This window comes from Haliaeetus leucocephalus, unplaced genomic scaffold (genome assembly GCF_000737465.1).
Source record: "Haliaeetus leucocephalus isolate CR32 unplaced genomic scaffold, Haliaeetus_leucocephalus-4.0 Scaffold138, whole genome shotgun sequence".
Taxonomy (NCBI): domain Eukaryota; kingdom Metazoa; phylum Chordata; class Aves; order Accipitriformes; family Accipitridae; genus Haliaeetus; species Haliaeetus leucocephalus.
This window is the reverse complement of record NW_010972574.1, coordinates 2,040,586-2,060,655: the sequence shown is the minus strand read 5'-3', so window position 1 is coordinate 2,060,655 and position 20,070 is coordinate 2,040,586. Positions and strand designations below refer to the sequence as shown.

General features: G+C 43.5%; 1 protein-coding gene across 1 annotated transcript in view; it reads left to right on the top strand.

The window, feature by feature from the left end:
• Positions 1 to 134: 134 nt before the first annotated feature.
• The window catches only part of PRR5L (proline rich 5 like), a 41,589-nt gene continuing 21,653 nt past the window's right edge, over positions 135 to 20,070 (top strand). Inside the window, exons 1-4 of the mRNA XM_010586011.1 lie at positions 135 to 165; positions 11,930 to 12,203; positions 13,541 to 13,621; positions 16,978 to 17,026. Of these exons, the coding sequence (XP_010584313.1) occupies positions 12,034 to 12,203; positions 13,541 to 13,621; positions 16,978 to 17,026 (300 nt within the window). The 5' untranslated portion in view covers positions 135 to 165; positions 11,930 to 12,033. The remainder of the gene's footprint in view (positions 166 to 11,929; positions 12,204 to 13,540; positions 13,622 to 16,977; positions 17,027 to 20,070) is intronic.

Genomic DNA, 20,070 nt, shown 5'->3' with positions numbered 1-20,070 from the left:
GGCCGGGCCGCCGCCGCCGGCCGGGGGGGGTTGCGCGGCCGCCCCTGCCCGCGGAGCCGGGCGAAGGGGATGTTTCTCCGGGGGAGGCTTGCGGAAGGGAGCGGGCTGAGCCGGCTCCCCTCGCCCGGCGGTGCCTCTGAAGCCGAGAGCAGGCATAAAACCTGGGTAAGTTCTCCATTTAAAAAAAAAAAAAATATTAAAAATAGACCCTCCGGCTCCGCAGCGCTGCCGAGTGAGTCATTTCCAAACCAGATGTCTCGGGCTGAGCCTTTTCCCCCCTCCCCGGGAGACGCAACAATTCCGAAACCGGGGATGAAGGGAGAGCGCGTTTTCTCCCCTTTCTCGAAATAAACCGGATTAGCACGTAGCCGCGGCGAGAGGAGACGACAGCCGTGAGTAGCAGGCTGCCCGCTTAAAAAAGTGGAGCTCCGTCCCTTTCCCCCTTCCCTCGGGCCTCTCCCCCGTGGGGATGCCACTCGCGTTTCCCCGACGAGCACTCAGAGCCTCTCTGCCCCGGGATTATTTACAGGGCTTTCCATTTTCGTGGGCATAATCTGCTTTTTGGTTCCTTCAACTGCCAAACCCGCCCCGGCCGCCTTCTCGGGGGGACATCAGCCACAGCCACGCACAGTGCTAGCGGTGACGCTGGCCGACGCAGCCCCTGCCTCTCTGGGCTGAAAAGAATAGTCCAAAGCACAGCTATTTTTTTTTCTTTTTTTTTTTCTGCCTTTTCCAGTCATATGACGATTCGTTCATGGAAGTGGGCCGTCTCAGCTGGAGGGATTTTTTTGTTTGTCAGCATCAAGTGCTGAGCATATTTATAGGCAATGCTGCAGTTTTGTGGTATGGAAGGTTTCAGTCACGCAGAACTCATCGGTACCTGGATCAGTGTGCAAGAGCCATTTACATCTTGCATATAGTGCTGTATGTGCATACCTATTTAATGTATATACCCGTAGATCTTATTTCACGGTGAGGCAGCGTGCACCGGCCACAGAAGCTGATGTGTAGGCTACGTAGTTTTTTTTCTAAAACAGATGCCACGGTCCAACTGTGCAGTAGTCCCTAATGGTATAGACAGATCAGCAGAGACAAGACCTTGTGCTCTCCTGATAAACCGACTTTCCTGAAACTAGGAAACCACCTAGCTAGGGGTAAAATCCTGCCCTCTGACCCCTGTGAAGAACTTTGTTAGCATTTTGGTGACAAAAAACGACCTATAGTTGAAAATATGCGCAGTGAGTTATGCCATCTATTTTACAGCCGTGGGAAGGATGTTAGGTTTGGGAACATGATCCGTGGTAGTAACCCAAATCTAACGGCATTTCTGTGTAGGTAAGTGGAGAATCGTGATGTAAGAGCACTTGCATTCTCTTTTTTTGCTGTTTAGATTCAATTTCTCTTATTAAAGCTATTTATATTTTTTACAGCCAAGAGAGACCATTGTGACTGATTGACCTGTCACATAGGGTGCAGAGTGCTGAGAGATTCCCGCAGGTTTGCGACATTTCTTTTAGCTATAATGTGTAAGAGATTCATGAACTTAAAAGTGCTACCAAAGTACTGAACTAAAAAGAGAAAATATGATTCTCCTGTGTTCCAAAACACAAGAAAAAGCAGGCTTCCCTTCCCAAGTAAATGAAAATTTCACAGTAATCCAAGACAATGTACGCTCTTGATACACAGTTCATAGACAATGTATGGCATTCTTGCTAAGATTTGAGTGCCATGGACTTCTATAACGTATTGGAGGGAAGAAAATTCTTGGACTCGGATTGAAAAAGAGCTGCTTCTTGGTGAAGCTAGGAAGATGGTTTTCCAGAGGTGGATTATTCTGTGGTTGTCGATGACAGGGGTGTCCTGAATCTCTCATTGAAATAGCTGTCAGGTCAGGTACGGTGCGTTGCACTGGGTTCTATGTGGATGGTACCTGCAAGTTGGCAGTGCCAAGGGTGGGCAGGGAAGCTCAAGCACACTCAAGCCCACATGGGACTCTTTTTAGCTATGTCAATTTAATAGCAGTATTTCCTCTGGCAGTTTTACAGCAGAATTAAGGTGGCAGTTTCACATTTGTCTTCAGCCTTCAAGATAAAATTCTTTGTAATTACTTTAATGCAGTGTGTTTATAGGCTGTCTGATGTCAGTTGAGGCCCTGGTAAGACTTCCAACGTTCACTTTCAAAGTTCAGCTGAACACAGGTAGTGTTTACTGACTCCTGAATCCCTTTTGGAAGAATTTCAATTCCTTAAATTTCTAGCAACCAAAGACACAGAATAGGTGAGATATTTAACCTCTTATTTGAGAAATAAGTAGACGTAGCTTTCATTCTTAAGGAAAGAGTGGAGGAATGGGACTTGAATGCATCATCAAGGGCTTAGAAGTAGCAGGCAAATAAGCACTAGAATTGTGTCCTTTTTGTAACTCATTTTCAATGAGTTCAGTTTTCATATGTGACTTTTCCAGACGCCTGTAGTATTTGTGTTTTTTTTTCCCCCCATAATGTATGTCCTTTTGTACTCATTGTTTCTGCTGATGTGAATTCAAGCATAAATATATACTGACTAAGTATGTGCTGGGTTCCAGGGCTTATTCAGTAGGGCATAACAACTCGTTCTTACTACATGAGATGGGGCTAAGTGCAACTCAGAAGACGGAAGATTGCGCTGAGCAAAAACCTGGTTATGCTAGAGCTGGCTGAGGGTGGGCTGTGATGTATAAGCAGGCTACTTAACTCCCATGTTTTGTAGCCCCAGGGTTAAAAATGTGGGGTAAACTTATGTTTTTAATAACAACAACAGGAATGTGGAAACAAAAAACAAACAAAAAGGAGTAAGTATGAAGTGCAAGAAAGCACAAAGATGATAATCATTCTAGTTGCAGCAGAGATAGTTCCTAAAGTAATTGTAGTTGTTGGCATTTTGTTTGATTTTGATGAAGTGTATCCTGCATGCTTTCTGATTAATGTTCCTGGAAAACTAAGCATGTCATTACATTTAGACTGATATGACTTTCTTCTGAAACTGTGTTCTCACCCCCCCACCCCACCCCATGCTTCTGCCTGGCATCTTTAAGAAAGCATCCCTGTGGCTCTCCCTTATCTGTTGCCCTCTTGTAACTTTATGAATTAGTTTATGAATTTCACCACGTCTGACCAAGGAAGGAAAGGTCTAAAAGGACCTGAGCTTTGTGAAAATGTTTTTAGAGCCCATGCTGGAGGAAGGGCTCTTGTTGGGAGTTCTCCCCTCCTGTGTGTGTGAAATTCAGAAGGGAGCGTGATGCAGGAGAGGAGGGCTGGTTTAGTTCTGCTGTTCATGTTAACTAGCAAATATGAACAGTTTACTTGTTGAGCAGCTATGGCTTTTATTCCTTTTAAATACAAGCCAACAGCTTCTCCATATGCTCAGCAAAACTGCTGTGATCTCTACAGACTGTTCAAGGTACGTTGTCGTTTGTTTTGAATAAGTTTATACACATATTTCCTGAATCTTGCAGCAGATGCTACTTGGGAGTTATTGGAAACAGGTTGAAGCTGCTGAGTCGGTTTCTGGGTTCGAAAACACATTTGTCACTTCAATCCAAAGGTCTTTTCTACAGCAAAAAGTTTGATAGCTTACTGATGTTTGTGTCATCCAAGTGATACATTCCTGGCCTGTTTTGCTCCAGGAGGGATGCATCTACTAGCGCATCTATTAAATGCTATTCCTGACAGTGGAAGGAAATAACTATTTAGGCATGTGTCATCTTTTTTTCTTGTTTTCATGCTATGGCTTGTTCCTATGTAGCTGTACTGATTAAAAGTCATTCCAGTAATCAACAGAGTTAAAGACTGCTAGGCCTGGGAATAACATAGGCCACCGAACTGGGTGCCTGAGCTCCTTGAACTGCTACTTTTCTATTAAATCAGTTGCGGTTTTTAGAGTGTAACAGCTTGAGTAAAGCCTTGCTAATAGAATTGGAGACAAAGCAACAGTGATTTTAACTCTGCCGTCTGAGGTGAGCTACGTCTTGGTGGATGAAACTCAAAAGAGGGATACAGATGAGCTTGATGCTTAAAAAAATCCATGCTCGCTGCTGCGGATTGGGACAGTTCTGCACTGAGTTCATTTTGAAAGGATGGTACTGTAGCTGTCATGGATACAACTTTATGGAATGCCTAAAAAACCCTAATGTTTTCAGTTAATCAGAAAATGCTGATATATCTCCACTTTCCCCCCTCTTATCCCTTCCTCCTCTCTGTTGGACGGGGTTCTTTATTTAACCAAGGAGGTAAGTCTATTTTTTCAGTCCCAATCCAGTCCATCAGTTTTATGTTTCTGAAACTCCACTACGTTTTTGCTTCTTGCCTTTCATAGCTAGGTTTTTGGCGTGGTAGTTGCTTATACAGGGAATACAATTTGTTTCAACCAGATTAAATCAGTTGTTCATGCATCTAATTCAGATTTGTCTCTAGCTTAATACTCATCAGCTAAGTGATTCTAATGAGGTATTCTCCTCTATTCTCCACCCAAGCATTTCAGAGTGTTTTGCAAACATGTGGCGCCTTTTAATAGCCATAACAATTTTCTCCATTTCTGTATGATGTGAGTCCAAAGAATTAAGTAATGTTTTTGAAATAGCACAGCAAACCTGTGGTAGGGAGCAAAATAACTTTGTTGTCTTAGATGCTACTACTGTATTACAAAATATTTCTTTTTCTGTATGTTCCTGATCTCTTTTCACATTGAACTGGCTCGCTCTGTGCCATTACTGACTTCTTACACTTTTTTATGAGGAATTGTACTATCATGTATACAGATGTGAAAGAGCAGTCTTACTTCTAACTGGCTGTCAACTGCAAAGGGGTTGCAGTGTTCTCTGAATTACAGAGATGCTTCTCAGACCATGGTGGGATATAAGCACAGGTTTTTCCCCCTCCTCTTCTCATATATTTCCTCTCACTCTAAGCAGAGTTTCATTTTGAGTTTCAGGTTTGCTTTAACCTCAGGAACTCAAAGCATAACTAAGTGGAAACCACTGAGTTTCTTTTCAACTGTTACACGGCTCTGCTATCAAAGCCAAGTAAGACCTGTTTGTGAATTTGTTTGAGATGTATTGTGAATAAAGGCATGATGTGGGTCCAGTTTGAAAAGGGAATATGCAAAAGATGGGGGAGGAAAGCAAGGATCCTGAGGTCTCATTTGTGGAGATGGGAAAGGTGAGATCTTCTTTTGAGTAGTCAAAGAGCAGCAGTAAAATTGTTGGATATATGGGTGCATACCAGAGTGTCAACAGTTTGTTTTGAGAGGGCTGTTTCCCATATTCTGTTGATGTCACTTCTTCTGCATACTTCAGCTCAATAGTTAAATTCTATCAAGTTTAATTAAGGATAGGTGAGGCCAGCAGAACATCTCCAGACTATTTATGGGGCACCAAGTTGCTGCCTTCGTGGTGGGTTAGCCCAGTAGAAAAAAAATAATTAAAAAAAATTGACACCGTTTGGTGTTGAGTCAGCTTTGGAAAGGAGAGGTAGATCAGATGAATCCTTGTTCTCTCCAGCTGTGCGAAAGAATTTGAAAAGCTTCATTAGGTGATCCTAGAGAGGCGTTTTTGTTTGGTGAAGGTGCGTGGCGCTGGGTAATGCGCTTCGGCTGGCTGAAGTCCTGCATTCGCCGGCCGGTGTGTAAGCCGTGCGGAGGGCTTGAGGAACGGCCTTGCGTTCCGCCGTGGGACGGCATCTGGGGCGCAGCTGAATGAGGTGCTGGTGGAACGCCGTCCTTCTTCCCGCCTGGATCCTGCCCTTGCGCTGAGGAGCGGGGGCACGGCCCCTGCCTGCGCCTGTGGCCTGCGGTCCCTGATCGTAGCATCCCTAGGGTTTCCCCTTGCAAAATTTCTGAGCTGGTTTTGTCGGTGGGGTTTCGGAAACAAGTGGTGTGACTACGCGGGTAGATGAAACTGTCTTTTTAAAGTCTGCAACGTGAACCTTTCCCGCTGACGAGATTGTCAGACCTGCAGGCTGGTCTTGCACGCTTCCATTCGCCTTCCTGAATTGGGAACGTCTCTTAGCGTGGGCCGTGCTCCTGGCGCGAGTGTGAGCACACCTGAGGATATACTGGTCCTTATGAGAGGGGCTGCTCACAAGAGAAAGTATCTGCACTTTTCCTTGGTGTTTCAGGGCTTGACTCAAACCATATTAAGACTAATATTTAGACTCCTGTTGGTTTTGATGGGCTGTGGCTTAAGCACTAAACTTTTCACAAGTCAGATTTCCAAGGGCATGAAGGCATGAAAGGATGAGGTATAGGAAGGAGCATGCCTCGAGATTGGACCCCAGAGCGCCTCCAAAATTTTTGACACTCTCAGTTTCAGTAACTTCTGACATACATCTAAGACACAGCTTCTGATCAATGTTAACCAGAAGGGGACTTTGTTAGTTATTGAATAAATCTCAATTTGATCATCTTCTCTCCTTCTGAAAAGGTGGCCTTGTTTATTTTTAAGAAACTGAGCAATTGGGGGCTATAAAAGGAACTGAATGTACTGTAAAATTAACAGTGGCAAATGCTGTCTGTGTTTTCTTAGAATATAAACTAAATTCATGCATGTGCATTGTGATGACCTAAAAGACTTGAAGTTACAGGTTGTGGGCTGCTTTCCCACTTCTCAGTACGGCTCTGTAGCAAATAAATGAGGGTGTTTTGTCAGAAATAGTGTCTTCAGATCTTGTCAGTTGAATTTGACTCAAGGATTTTGCCAACCACATACTTTGTTAAAGATTTACTGGGCTGGAAAGAGAATCTAGATGGTTCTCTGCATAGTTTTTGTGTCTGAGGTAGGATGAAACTGCTTATTATGAGACTGTAGGCCTAGTACAGTGGGGGATTTTTCTTAAGATTATGCTTCTTCCACACCCAGAATCATTAAAAAAAATTCTGGTCCATGTTGCAGTATCCAATTTGTGTATTTTATGGTCATAGGTCATCAATGTCACGATTGCACAAAGCGTATAAAGGAGAGGAAAATGGGCAAGTGGATATATTTCTTCATGAAGGGCCTGGGTTTTTACCACTAAAAAAAGTTTAAATGGCAAAACATCACTTATATCTGGATAACCCCTCATTCTCTGTTGCTCTGTTTCGGGAGGCCTGGGAAATGCTTGTTTGGATGAATTGAGGATTCTGGGATTCCTCCACTCTCCCTTCCCCCCCCTTGCCATCTGGCTTGAAGTTACTTTTTGACTTGTGGCTTTTTGGTGTGAATTTGGTGTGAAGTAGTGTTGGTGCAAGTTTTCCTCTAAGAAGCAAAACCAGTTTTAGTTTTGCTGCCCCATCACTTCCATTAGTGGCTGTTGCTCTGAGTCTTGCAGAGAAGGCATCAGAGGAATGTAAAAAGGTCTGTTCTTTTGTTAAATCTCAGTTACCACGGGCTTTTTGTTTGTTTGGCCCAAGATTATTATGAAGACTCATAATTTGGAGGAATTGCTGCCAACTTTTTCTTTGGGTTATTCTTTCTTTAGTAGAGAGAGAGAGAGAGAGATCTCTAGGTATATTGCCTGATCTTGCTTTTCCTCCAGACAGTCAGACATATTATGCTCTGTTGGGAGGGAAAAGTCTTTTCATGAAATGATTTTATAGTGATTTCTCTGTTGGTTTTCATGGCTAACAGAAAACAAATAATAGAAAATTCCTAGGTTGATGACTGTAATGTTTTTATAAATGCCTGTATCTATGTGTGTTGGAAAAGGATTTGTCGCCATGCTTTATTGTTCTCTTTAAAGATTCAGATTAATCCTCAAAATGTTTACTCAGATGTGATGAATTACAAGTGGATGAAATTACATTGTTGTCGGATTGACTCATCATCCTGCTTCGCTCCCCCCATGGAGACCATTGACTTCCAGCTCTGAAGAGTTTGCTCACTCGGAGACCTGGGTTTTACACAGATGACGCATCTCCCTTGTTAGAAATCTAGAGGGTTTTGATAACTGGCTTTTGAGATGATAATCAAGGATAAGAGGAGAAAAAAGGCCAGGGGGTAGGACAGCTGGAAGGGAAGGAAGAGCAATACCTATCTCTCTGACTTACTTACGACAAGCTTCTTGCCAAAAAAGATGCGCAGGGTCATTAAGCGAGATGAGGAGAGTGGGGAATGTTTTAGGATATCAGCAGTTTGAAATGCCCCGATGCCACATAAAGCATTGCCCCAGCAGCTAAAGCATGTGGCAGTGAGAGATTATCTTGGTGTGGCTGTCTCTCTTATGCACTTGCTGCACTTTAGTCTCCAGGTCTTTGTGCCTTTTATAATCAACGGTGAGAGTGTTGCTTCGTGGCTAGAACATGCTGCACCCTGGTGTCTGCCTTCACTCTGTATAAAAGGGGAAAAATAATAATTGCTCCTCTGTAAAGCTTTTTCTAGTTCTGTGTTGATATATCAATAGGACTGTGATTATTAGACGTAGGTTTTATTTTGTAGCCTTCTAAAACACTTTAATCTTAGGAAGGGGAGACTGTAGATGTGAGGGAGTTTGGACTGAAGGCCTCTGGAAGGACAATGCCTGTTTCTGAATATTTCTGTGTAATTCTAGAAGAGTTTTCACAGCAAACTGAAGAGGGAAGTTGTTCCTTGCTGTACTCAGCATTTTGCTAAATACTGTTCATTCCCAATAGCTAAAATAGCCTGAATACCATGAGGGCTTCTTACTAACCTATAACTATGTTAATGTCTTTCTTGTCACAAGGGTAGTTTCTCTCAGTAAAAAGCCAAAAAATTGCACACTGCAGAGTGCACACCATGGACATTGCCAACAAACAGCTGATGCAAATTCCCTGCAAAAATGAGGCAGTATTTACAAGGCTGACTTGCTTTGGGGAAAACTATCAGTGGAAACTAGTTGCTGTGAGAGGAAAATCCAGTCTGATGGAAGTGTTTGGTTGGGTTTGGGTGCTTTGTTGTACCTTCAGGTGTACAGGATCTGCAAACTACTTGTGCCAAAAGTCTGTTTTCTAGTAAATGCTCTGGTACTTCAAGCTTTATGAAACTCTGAAAATAGTTTAGATAGGCTGTGTGCATGGAGAGAGGATGGTCCTTCTCACAAATTTTGGCACTTTCAGTTCTGATAACATGAGAGTCAGTTATGTTTGGATACCATTTGGTGGCTAGCCTGCCTTCAGAGTAACAGTTTGCTGCGCCTGCCATTTAACAGCTATCGTTTTAGATAAGATAGGAGAGATTTGTATCTTTGAATCCTGAAGAAATGAACATAAGCCTCTGAATCTGGTCCTAAAGCTGAAGATCTTGTCTTAAATTCCTGATGAGAACCTGAAGTAAGGTTGACTTGATAGTAACATGGGATTGCAGACTGGGCTTGGGGCAGGAAGGGGCAAGAGGGGTGTCTTCTCTGCTCTTTGCAGACAAGGGCTTGTTATTATCTGTCTGGGTGAATTTAACAGAGATTAAGGAAAACAATGTGTATGTTTCTGTAAGCAGAAACAAGCACATTCCCTTGGTAAGTGTTCAGGAAATTTGCCTGTGGGACCCTGTGTTATGCCATGGTTCTGCTGCTGTGGAATCAGTCTTGTAAATCCATAGCCCAAGCTCAGGAGAGACATTCCTGATTGTGGTGTTTTACCGCTTGCACAGAATAGCCAAAGAATTTCCTACATGAACTTGAAATATATGGATATTAAGGCACAGAGGTTGTTCTCCTGATTTACATTTCTGCATTTAAGCTTTCCCCTTGCAACTTAATCTGACTTGAATTAATATAAATGCAGCTTTATAAAATTATTTCATTGCTGGAGAGAGAGATACCTGTATGCACTTATGGTACCTGGACTAGTGATAGGAGGAGGCTCGTGGGCTAGCACAAGCATCTTAACCACTGCTTTCTAGTTCTGTTAAATGCCTACAACTGATCTAAAGTAACACTTGTATTACATTTTATAGCTCTCAAAAATATATGCTGTTTTCCCTGTGTAAAAATTGTTAAGCTAGACATTTTAGTGCACTGCTGGGAGAAGTGAGCTGTCACTCAGCTCCTCATGCTGTCAGCTTTGGAACTTGGAGACGACAAACTTTGGCACAAGCACTTGTTCTGCAACAGAAACATCTGTTATACTTACACTTTGTCTCCCAGACACCTTTTGGTATGTTGTGAGAAAAGCCTGCCCTCGACTCCCCAAGGTGCTGTAGCTTTTTTCCTCTGATGATTTCTGATGTGGTTACAGTTGCCAATAGAGAAATTGCTGGTAGATTGAAAATGTGTGGGCAATGTCAAATGGACTGTTATTTCAAAATGCACACAGAAGACCCTGCTGATTTGGTTGTATTAGTTTAATTTTATTCTTAATTTCTAAAAGTTATGACTTTTTTTTTTTTTTTTTAAATTTAAATTGTAACCGAGCAGGTACAGGTTCAACAGATTTCTTGCTTGAAAGGGCAGCACAGTCAAGGCTAAGCTCATGTCGTGAAAGACTCTCTGGCCTTTGTCATCTTTAAAGACAGCCAGGAGTTGTCTAAAGACAGAAAAAAGTTGCACTTGTAGCCATGTTCCAGTTCCACAAAGATCTGTGCAAACTGTATTTAGCTTGTAGGGGAATAACAAGCGTATTTATTTCTTGAATAGCACCAAGAATGATAGTACCGCCTGTTTCAGTGCCTAAAAAATGAGGTGTTTTCTCCTCTAACTTCCTTGGCAGCGGGGCGCGCAGAGTCCGTGGCACAGCAAGGGCTTGCGAGAGCTTCATGGTGGTTGATCAGAATCTGACAAGGCCATGCGGAGTCGGGGTAGCAGAGTGAGCTCAGCGTGAAATGGGGCTGGCCAGGTGGGAAGAAAGCTGTTCTCTTGCATATAAAAAGTTAGTTATGGTTTGGGGAGTGGAAAGAGTTTCCTGAAGCCGAGGAATAGTCAAATTAGAAGGGCTCTGCAGATACACGACATTTCTTTGGCCGATCATCTCTCTTTTCACCTCATGCTGAAGATGTAGTGGGAAAGAGAAGATTTTGCTTTACATCTTTTGCTTGCGGTTCGGTTACGCAACTTTTTTGTTTGTTTTTGGTTTTTTCCCCCCTCCTTTCTCTCACATCTCCATTCTCCAAACTCAAACTGCCAACTACATCTACTGCTTGTATTCGTCTGAAGTGGGAAGATTTCGAAGTACAGAAGCTTTGCCAAAGTTTTTTTTTGTGGTTTTTATCCACACTAACTTCTTCTATTTCTGTGGTTTACTTGGGGCTACATATTCATCTATATGGAGATGATGATCAGAGTGGAAAATACTGGCATTTTGTATTTGGCCTAGCAATTACTTCTCATTCTGTAGAAAACAAAACAAACAAAAATCCTGCTTACTCTTAAAATATCTGGTTGTCAGACCTTTTTTGCAGAAGCTCCCTATTGTATCCTTTTTGTAATGGACTGATAACGAGTGGGTTTATTCCCTTGCACAACACTTCTCAAAAAAAAAAAAAAAAGCACTGCATTTGTCTGTTTATCTTTTCTCCATTGTTCATCTTTTGCTCCTTTCTGGTGAAATAGTTTTCTTTTTTCTTTCTTCAGTTTCTACTACTTTATACACGCTGAATGGCTAACTGTATTTAAAGATATTTGTAAAGTGCCTCTGGCAGAAGAGTTTAGGCACCTCTGTTGCATCTCTGCTAATTGAAATGGAAAGAGAGACCATGCCTGTGTTTCTGGCTGGCTGTGTTGGGTCATTATTTAAGGGACAAGATGGGAAAGGGGGCTGCTGTTGAAGAACTCCAGCAGATTTGCACAAATTTGCTGTTAACGGACTAGGATATTTTCTCCCCTCCCTTCTCTGTCTCGCTCTTTTCCTTTCTTTTTGCTTTGCAGGACTGCTTCAGTTCCTTCATCATCTTGCAATGCGTGTCCGTGTCACAACCTGACGCTGCGGCGAACTGCTAGTCCAAGGCTGACCCTTTGCTTTTGCTGCAGGCTGACTCCTCAGGTTTGAAGACTTGTTGACACCACTGAGTCTGACGCTTGGACCTTCGAGAGAAGAGACTTTCTGACGGCCCTGCTCCACTCCACCTGACCCTATGACCGGAGGCTTCACCGTAGCTCCATCCTTCGGTCTCCAGTTCCTCAAGATGGGTTCGTTCAGAAGGCCCCGACCTCGCTTCATGAGCTCCCCGGTCCTCAGTGACCTCCCGCGGTTCCAGGCAGCCCGGCAGGCTCTGCAGCTCAGCTCCAACTCTGCCTGGAACAGGTGAGCAGGACCGACCCTGGCTGAGCCCTCACCCAGCAGCAGCCCCACGTCTGTCCCATCTTTGTGCTTCAGACCATTTACGGCTAAGCTCATCCCTTCGTAAGCACGCATGAATTTTTAGCGTGCCCGAGCTTTGCCAGCATTCAAAGCCTCCATGGAGGTGAAAAAATTAGACCTCGTAGTGTTCAGCCTGGTTTTTGGCCAACGTTGTTCAGAGGTACTGTCTTGAAGTAAAGCAGAATTGCTCTTTGTTAACAGCTGCATCTTTTAAGTACCATTTAGGAAAACATATTTCTAGTACTGTAACAAAGGCCAGTTTCTTAATGCACAGCAGGCATTTATTTGCATATTATGAAGCTCTTACCACAGTCAGGTTCCTCTGACAACTGCTAAGCTTGTGGCTGCTACCAGTATTTCCTATTGACAGCCCAATCCTGCCTACAGTGTGTGTCATGCAGCAATGGCAACTGGAAAAACAATGTGTAGGATGAAGAGTGAGATGTCCTGACCCGATCTAACGGTCTGCTGCTACCAAAAGCGGGTATTCCCACATTCCTTTCTGCCACCTTGCACCAGCTCCGTGCTCTGCAGACCCCTTTCTCTTGCTGACCTAGCTCAGCTTACTAATGGCGCATGAAAGTAGCCTGGCAAAAACATGGCAGTCTTGTGCCAGGATAGTGAACTGTGGTCCATGAAGCGTGCAAATGCCATAACTGGCCCACGAAAGGGAATGCCCGTTAAGTGAAAGACTCCTCCTGTTGTTAGCCATGGCAAGTCTTTAGACCTGCTAAACCATCTTGTATGCAGTCACTTGATGACTTCCTCCGTGCTGGTGAGAGAAGTATGAGTTTAGAAGATCCTCCAAGAGCATCTTACAAGCATTAAGAGGTCTTAAAGTTGGGTCTGACTGCCATGATGCTGGCTGCAGAACATCTTGCAGCACAGCCATGGTCCTGCTAGCATCCCTGCAGAATGCAATGTGATGTGTTTGGCAGATATTGCCAAAAATCTATGTCTGCTCATAGCAACTAGCCTGCAGCACACAGCAGAGATCCCCAGAACAGTCGTGTTAAAGATGTATCTGGTGTGAATGTGTTCTTTGTGAACAGTGTCCCTGTCACAATTTTCCCTCACTTACCTGTCTCCCATGGGAGATGTAGGTAAATAAGTGATGATTTCCAGGGGAGAAAAAATGGAAGAATTTAAGTGCGATTAACCTCTCCACCCCATTATAACCAGTCAGGTTTTGGGGACTAGCTCACATTGCGCTCTGTGTTAAATCATACTGGTGGCTTTTATTTATGGATGTTGTACTGTCTCGTTTCTTTTTTTGGCAGTGTTCAAACAGCAGTGATAAACGTGTTCAAAGGGGGAGGCTTGCAGAACAATGAACTTTACACCCTCAATGAAAATATCAGGTAGGTTGCTGAAATGCATCAAAAGGGATTTTTGTTGCTGCTTGTTTGGTGTTTGCTTGGTTTTGTTCCCCTACAGAACTGCAGTTAGAGGATATTGGTGGGAGGAGCAGGGATTGAAGCAAACTTAAGCACACCTTTGGGGTTTCGGACTAACTTGCTTCTTTTTTGCTGTTGGGTGGAGTGAATGGCATGGAGCACTTGGGTAGTATTTCTCTGACTTTTGTGGATATGTAGCTTTGACAAGGAAAGGATGTGTATTGACTTGGATTATAAGGATTTTGTCCCCTCCTAGGGAGTTTGCCTCTTCTGGCTGTTTTTTACACATTTTTATCAGGGCATTTGTGATGGTAATAATGTCTCTTTTCTAAACCCAAGCTTCTCAGAACCATGGAGTGTTTAAAATGAAAGCAAAACGCAGCATTTCATTTAAAAGCTTAATCTTCACATGATATTTGCAGAGCAAGACCTGAAAATACGAACCCTGAAGATAAAAAAACTAAAAGCCTAACAAACGTTTTCTAACACTGATGCTAGTGATGATTAAAAGTATCATTTTTTTTTTTTAAGCAGGTTTCATGATTATCTGTGGTTTCATTCTGATTATTTGGAAAGTTTGGTTAGCGATAGGACTGTAGAGTAGATAAAGAACAATTTATTCTTGCCTTGGTGCCAAGCGTTGCTAAGAGGAGTATTGTCAGAGCTCATGGATGTAGTTCCTCCTCCCTCTCTCTTTCCCACTACATCCATACTCATTCATCATAAATGCTGTCGTATAGGTCTCCACTTCTCCTTTTATACAACTCCCCCCCCATCCCTATTGCATTTTTCCTGAGCGCCAAAATTCAGATGGCAATTTGGGCTAAGCATGTACTACGCAGCAGTCTAAACTACCCCTTTCTCTACTTTCAAAATAAATGCTGCTTGCAGGGCACAAGACTCTCTCCTACTTGGTCTGGTCCCAAAGGTGAAAGTTGAATATAATTCCTTTTGAGAGCTGAGTGAGGGCAGTGTCTCATGCTTTAACAGTATTTTAGTGTGCTCAGGTCAGAAGTCCTCAAGTTAAGTTTAACTCCTTGGAGCAGTCTTAATTCTCCATGGGACGAGTATTCCAGTGCAAGCCGGTGCTCCTTCCCACCCTTGCGAAAAGGCAGTGCGCTGGGCAGAATAGCTGTTTTGCCTGGGCTTGGTAGTGGCTGGGCTGTGCTCTCTTCGTGGTGGTTCCTGAAGTGGATCTAGGGTGTTGACAGCCAGGTGAAGAGCAGGAAAGTCTTTGTGAATCGTGTGTGCCTTGTAAGCAGTGCTGGTGGTGGGAGGGGAGACGTCCTCTTCCACGGACAGGCGCTCCCAGGCAGCACTTGGAAGCGCTCACCTTGAAATACGTGATTAATGTTCCTGCAGGTGCCCTGAGCATTGGTTACATCTCCAAATGTCATTCTCTAAATAGGCCACTAACATTCAAGTAGCTCATTAATGCCCGTCTAAGGGGCAAAGCGCGTGCATCTGCGTGTATGTCTGTATGCACGCCTGCAGCCTCGCACCTCCGGCTCTCGCTGCAGCTCCCGACACGTTAGCTCTGTGTGCGCGAGGTGAATCTCTAGCTTGACTCTGGGCAAAAAGCCAGGCCTGTCAGATGGCCAACTATTGCGTGCCATTAGGTTGAGCTGGTGCGTTTTCCTTGTTTGTAGTTCTCCATTCAGCTCCACGGTGGAAGTTAGCAAATGCACTGCTTTAAGAGACTCGCAGATTCTGCACAGCGCTTAGTTATTTCACAGTGCGAAACGCAGGAGAGTTTTCAAGTAGGGATAGTAATGACAGGACCAGGAGATGAGCAGGTGGTAACATTTTGCTCTGGATTGCTGCCACCAAGTTTTTATCTTGCTGTGATTTGATATCATCTCACTGGATGCTTTTTTTTTTTTTTGTACTGCTGTGCAAGTCAGTTGTCACAGCAAGAGGAAATGTGAGAAATGCCGTTGGGAGATGGGATTTCAGAAGCAGGAGGTGACCTGGCTGCAATTAGGAGGAGACCCCGTCCCTTGGGTTCTCTCTAGGGTGCAAGCCTCTGGTTGCTGGTCTACCTGCGCGAAGTGAAGTCCTGCCATGGGCTTGTCAATCAGCTGGTGGAGAGCCCCTTGGATTCTGCTGAAGCTGATGGGAGAGCTTCTGGAAAACAGGCCCCCAAAGACTTATCTGGTTTATCCATCTCATAGAAATAGAAATGTGCTTTGAGATGGGCAGGGTGAATATAACCGCTCTGAGAGAGAAAGAGTAAAGGCATTTGGGCATGCGAATAAATGTAGAACTGTTACAAAATGGTTAGGAAGGAAGGTTGCTGTCAAAACTGACTTTCAGCAAAAATTAGGAAAAAAGTGGTGTAGTTTTGTTAGTAAGAACCCAGCCTGAGAACTGGATGGTCCCTGATTCAAATGCCGTTTTCGAGCACTCTTGATTATACTTCACGTTGGTGAACAGCAAATCTCTTAGAACAGAAAAAAAAATGCAATGTTTTGCAGTGGAAAGTGTTGAGAGCCTTTTAAATTTTAGGCAGAATTTACTGCTACAGAATTTATGCTCTGAGTCACTGAAAGCTGAAAGTGCAAATGCTCTGAACTTTGAGTTGTTTTTTTTAATGCTGCTTCTGATGTAAAACAATCCTGATTTTTATATTCAAGTTTTGAAATGGAAATATGTATTAGAATTTAAAACTTATATCACAGCCCAATTTAAAATCCAAGAGTTTTTATCAGAAATACTTGTTTAGAGTGGCTTCTGCTGGCATGTATTTAAAACACCTCTTGTTAAATTTCTAGAATTTCTTTCTTGAAAAATAAGTTTGTTTGTTTGTTTGTTTTTAAATGCGGTAGTCGTGGAAAAGCTGCAGCTTCTGCTTGTGTGTTTACTTCATTGCTCCTCACCTTATCCTCCCACCTTCTACTTCCAAGAGGAAAGGAAGTACACCATTAGGGAGATATGCTATTTTCAGTGAAATGAAAGGCATCTTGGTTTAAACAAAAAGCAGAAAAAATGATTAATTTCAAACTAAATAACTTCAAATTGTCTCCCCAACTTTCTGTGCATTCAGGGGGGTAATTTTTTTTTTTTTTGCTTGTTCTAAGTTTATGGCTTATAAATAGAAGACTTCAGGGAAACTTTCATTCCTTCGTAATTTGAGAATAGCTTTTGTGGGCATTTGTAGAATATACATCTAAATGTAAAAGAAATCTAACTGTGGCCAAAACAACACAGTCACATATAGTCACGTAGCTTTGGTATGACTGGTAGTAAAGTGCGGCTATACCTGTAAGAAATGACCAGCAATGGCTGTTACTTCATGGCTGCATTCCTTCTGTCTACAGACGGCTGCTGAAGAGTGAACTTGGATCCTTCATCACAGATTACTTCCAGGTATTACATGATTTGCTTGCTTTCTTTTGAGGTTTGCTCTCTTCAGCTTTTTAGCCTATGAAAAAATTAGGACCCCTTTTTACATGCATGTAGCCTACTAGTTTCGTTTTTGTTTTGCTACAGAAGATGATGGAGGTATGGACGTTTTTAATGTGGGCCGTATAGCCTTGGGAGTAATCATATGTATGGGTGTATGTGCTAAATTAAGGATAATCTTCCTTTGCGCTTAAGAAAGGCTGCTAGTAGCCTGCCAAGGTCAAGAAGGAATTCATCACTTGAACTTTTTAAATAAGATGGGTTACCTTTTCGTAGTTTTTTTCACCCTTTTTCTCTAGTACAGAGAATTCAGGAGTAGGTTTTCTGCAACAGGGGCCAGCAAAGGGGAAGAGAAAAGATAATGGCTGTCTGTTTTGGGGGGGTGGAGGGGGCAGGGAAGGAAGTCCCTATCAGCAGGAAATCAACCTGGGTACTGTTTGCCTTTTAGTCCCACAAATACAAACGCAACCTGTGAAGAAGCGAAAGATGAAGGATGAGGGAAGACCTGATCAATCACAAACGTGAATAACTGTTATTGCCTTTTACTGATACTGTCCAGATAGACGGAGGTTCCAATGTAACCACATGAAAGTGTGCTGGATGATTTTGAGAGAGCGCTGATGGTTTTCAGTGTTGTAAGTTGTTCCAGTGTAGTGTTGATTAAAAAAAGGAGGAGGCTGCTGAAAACAAGAGGGTTTTCTTCCCTTTGAGTAAGAGAGAGAGAGAGGAAAAAAACCAAAACCATTTCAGTACTTTCTGAAGCGGCTGACGCTGCTGTGTACTGTGCTAACAGCTTAGAAAGGGGAAGAAAAAGACCAGTGTTGTTTCCTATCAGTATTAGATTACATGACTTAAAAAAAAATTCCCCATGCTGTGCTACCAAGTGAGAAGCAAACTCCTGCCCCAGGGGTAGTTCTGTTTCACTTCTTTAGACTCTATCTGCACAAGTCGTTTACTGGAAAGAGGCGGCTGCTGGCGCTGAATGGCAGGATGGTTCCTAGACCCCCAGTGGGGTCTGGTGGCAGCCTGGTGGAAAGGCTGTCAGCCTGCAGTGCAAAGTGCCTGGCTTAAGTGGAAATCTGCTACTGCTCCTGCTAATTTAAAACCAGGCAAATGAAAGTGGCCAATTGAAATTTGAAAGGTCTTGATCAGGTACCCATGTCCTACCATGTTAGGCACGGTGTGCGAGGCTGCAATAAGTAGGAAATGTCCAGAGGCAACTTCATGCACCCGTAAGCCTGAATGGAGTGTGGAGCTGAGCATGGACCGAGGGACGCAAGGTGCTGACGTACGACTGTTATCTTGTTCTGAAAAGTCAGAGTGTGCTGAAAGAGGCCTGGGTGGGTTCCAGCGCTGAGCGAGACACAGCTGCATCGTGTCGCTGCGCAAGAGGAGCTGACGACTGCTGGGGACCGGATGGCTCCCAGCGCTGGGGTTTGGATGGGTTGCTCTCTTCCTCCAGACTGTAAACCTCAAGCCTGTCACAGTTGTGCCAGGGCTAGCGGCCTTAGCTGAGACTCCTTAGATCTCTTAGTAATGTTGCTGACGACTGAAGAGACTGCTTAGGCTACAGCCCACTTGCTGCTGGAGGCTGGAGATCTATGTTGCATCCCTGTTAGCAAGCTGAGGGCATCTGGTCTTGTCCTGGGAGAAGGATCTGATCACCAGCACTGTTTTCTGCAAAAGCAGGAGCAAAAACTGTGCTCTTTCACCCCAATGGCAGGGCTGTACTGTGTCAGCCACAGGCTGCAATGGCAACGTAGGTACTCAGCACTATGCTACTGCCCAGAGAGTGGTGGCCTTTGCCTTGAGAGCGTGCGGTGCTTACTTCTGAGTTTGTTTTTCTGTCAGTCTGTCTGTTCACACTTGTGCAAATACCTCAGCCTATACATATGAGTTCACCTGCAGCTGTTCTCCGACTAAAGCCACAGGGACTCAAATTTAATTTCTGGGATTTTTTTTTTTGCTCAACGTTAAAAGGAGTAACTTGGCATCTGTCAGACTTAGCCTGAAGTAAAACTCTTGGCGCTGGCAAGCCATGAGACAAACTGTGAGACAAAGGCTATTGTAGGAAGTGAGCTTTTTTCCCTGCTGTGAGGTAAGATGCAGACTTATTTCTGATTCTAGACTGACAGCGCGTGGCAGCGATAAAAGTTACTACTCCCTCCTGAATGTCTTTACCCAAAAATCCTTGGGCAGTGGAGTGGGGCAAGACTATTTATGTGCCAAAGAAGGGCTGACGACATTATTTCATTTGTTTGTGGGTTCAGTTTCACTGCTGATGCTAGCTGATTGACGGCAATACTGCTGCCACCAAAATGAGCAGAGTTGAATCAGGCTGCTGATTTGGCTGAAAAATAATCTTGGGGGGGTGGGGGGGAAGTTTTCAGCTACTTCCTTTGACTTGTTGTGCTCATGACCTCTGACATGGGGGAGGTGATGGGAGCGGGTCACCAGGATGGGGAGCGGAGTGGAAGTGCACCTTTTGGCAGCGACTGCCTCCTCCATCTGTTAAAGCCCACTGAACAGCTATCCCGAGAACCAAGTTTACTGTTCTCTTAGGTTGAAATGGCCCTTGAAGTATCTGCTTTCATGTGTACCCAGGCAGTTTCAAATATCCTAGCAGGAATTAGAGCAACTAACTGGATCCTGTAATATTTAGATGTGATAAATTGACTTAAGCATTTTCCATTTCTTATGCCACAGCACTTGTAATAGGAGCCACTAAGATAATTTTTAAAATCACGTTTTCCATGGTTTTAAGAGTTCTGGCTCTTACACAACGTATATTTTATACATGCACACGTGCACAATTTTTCTAACCACTGAATATTTAAGACTAAAATGGGGCAGAGCTTTTATAGTGAGACAAATCTACCTTTGTGATCTTGACTTGATTACTCACAAGTCCTTTTCACCAACAGTCATGCAAATTACTAGTGTTTAGATCCTGAAGTTGCTAAAGGAATGTATAGGAAATGGATGGGGTTTAGGCAGTCTTTCTCTGC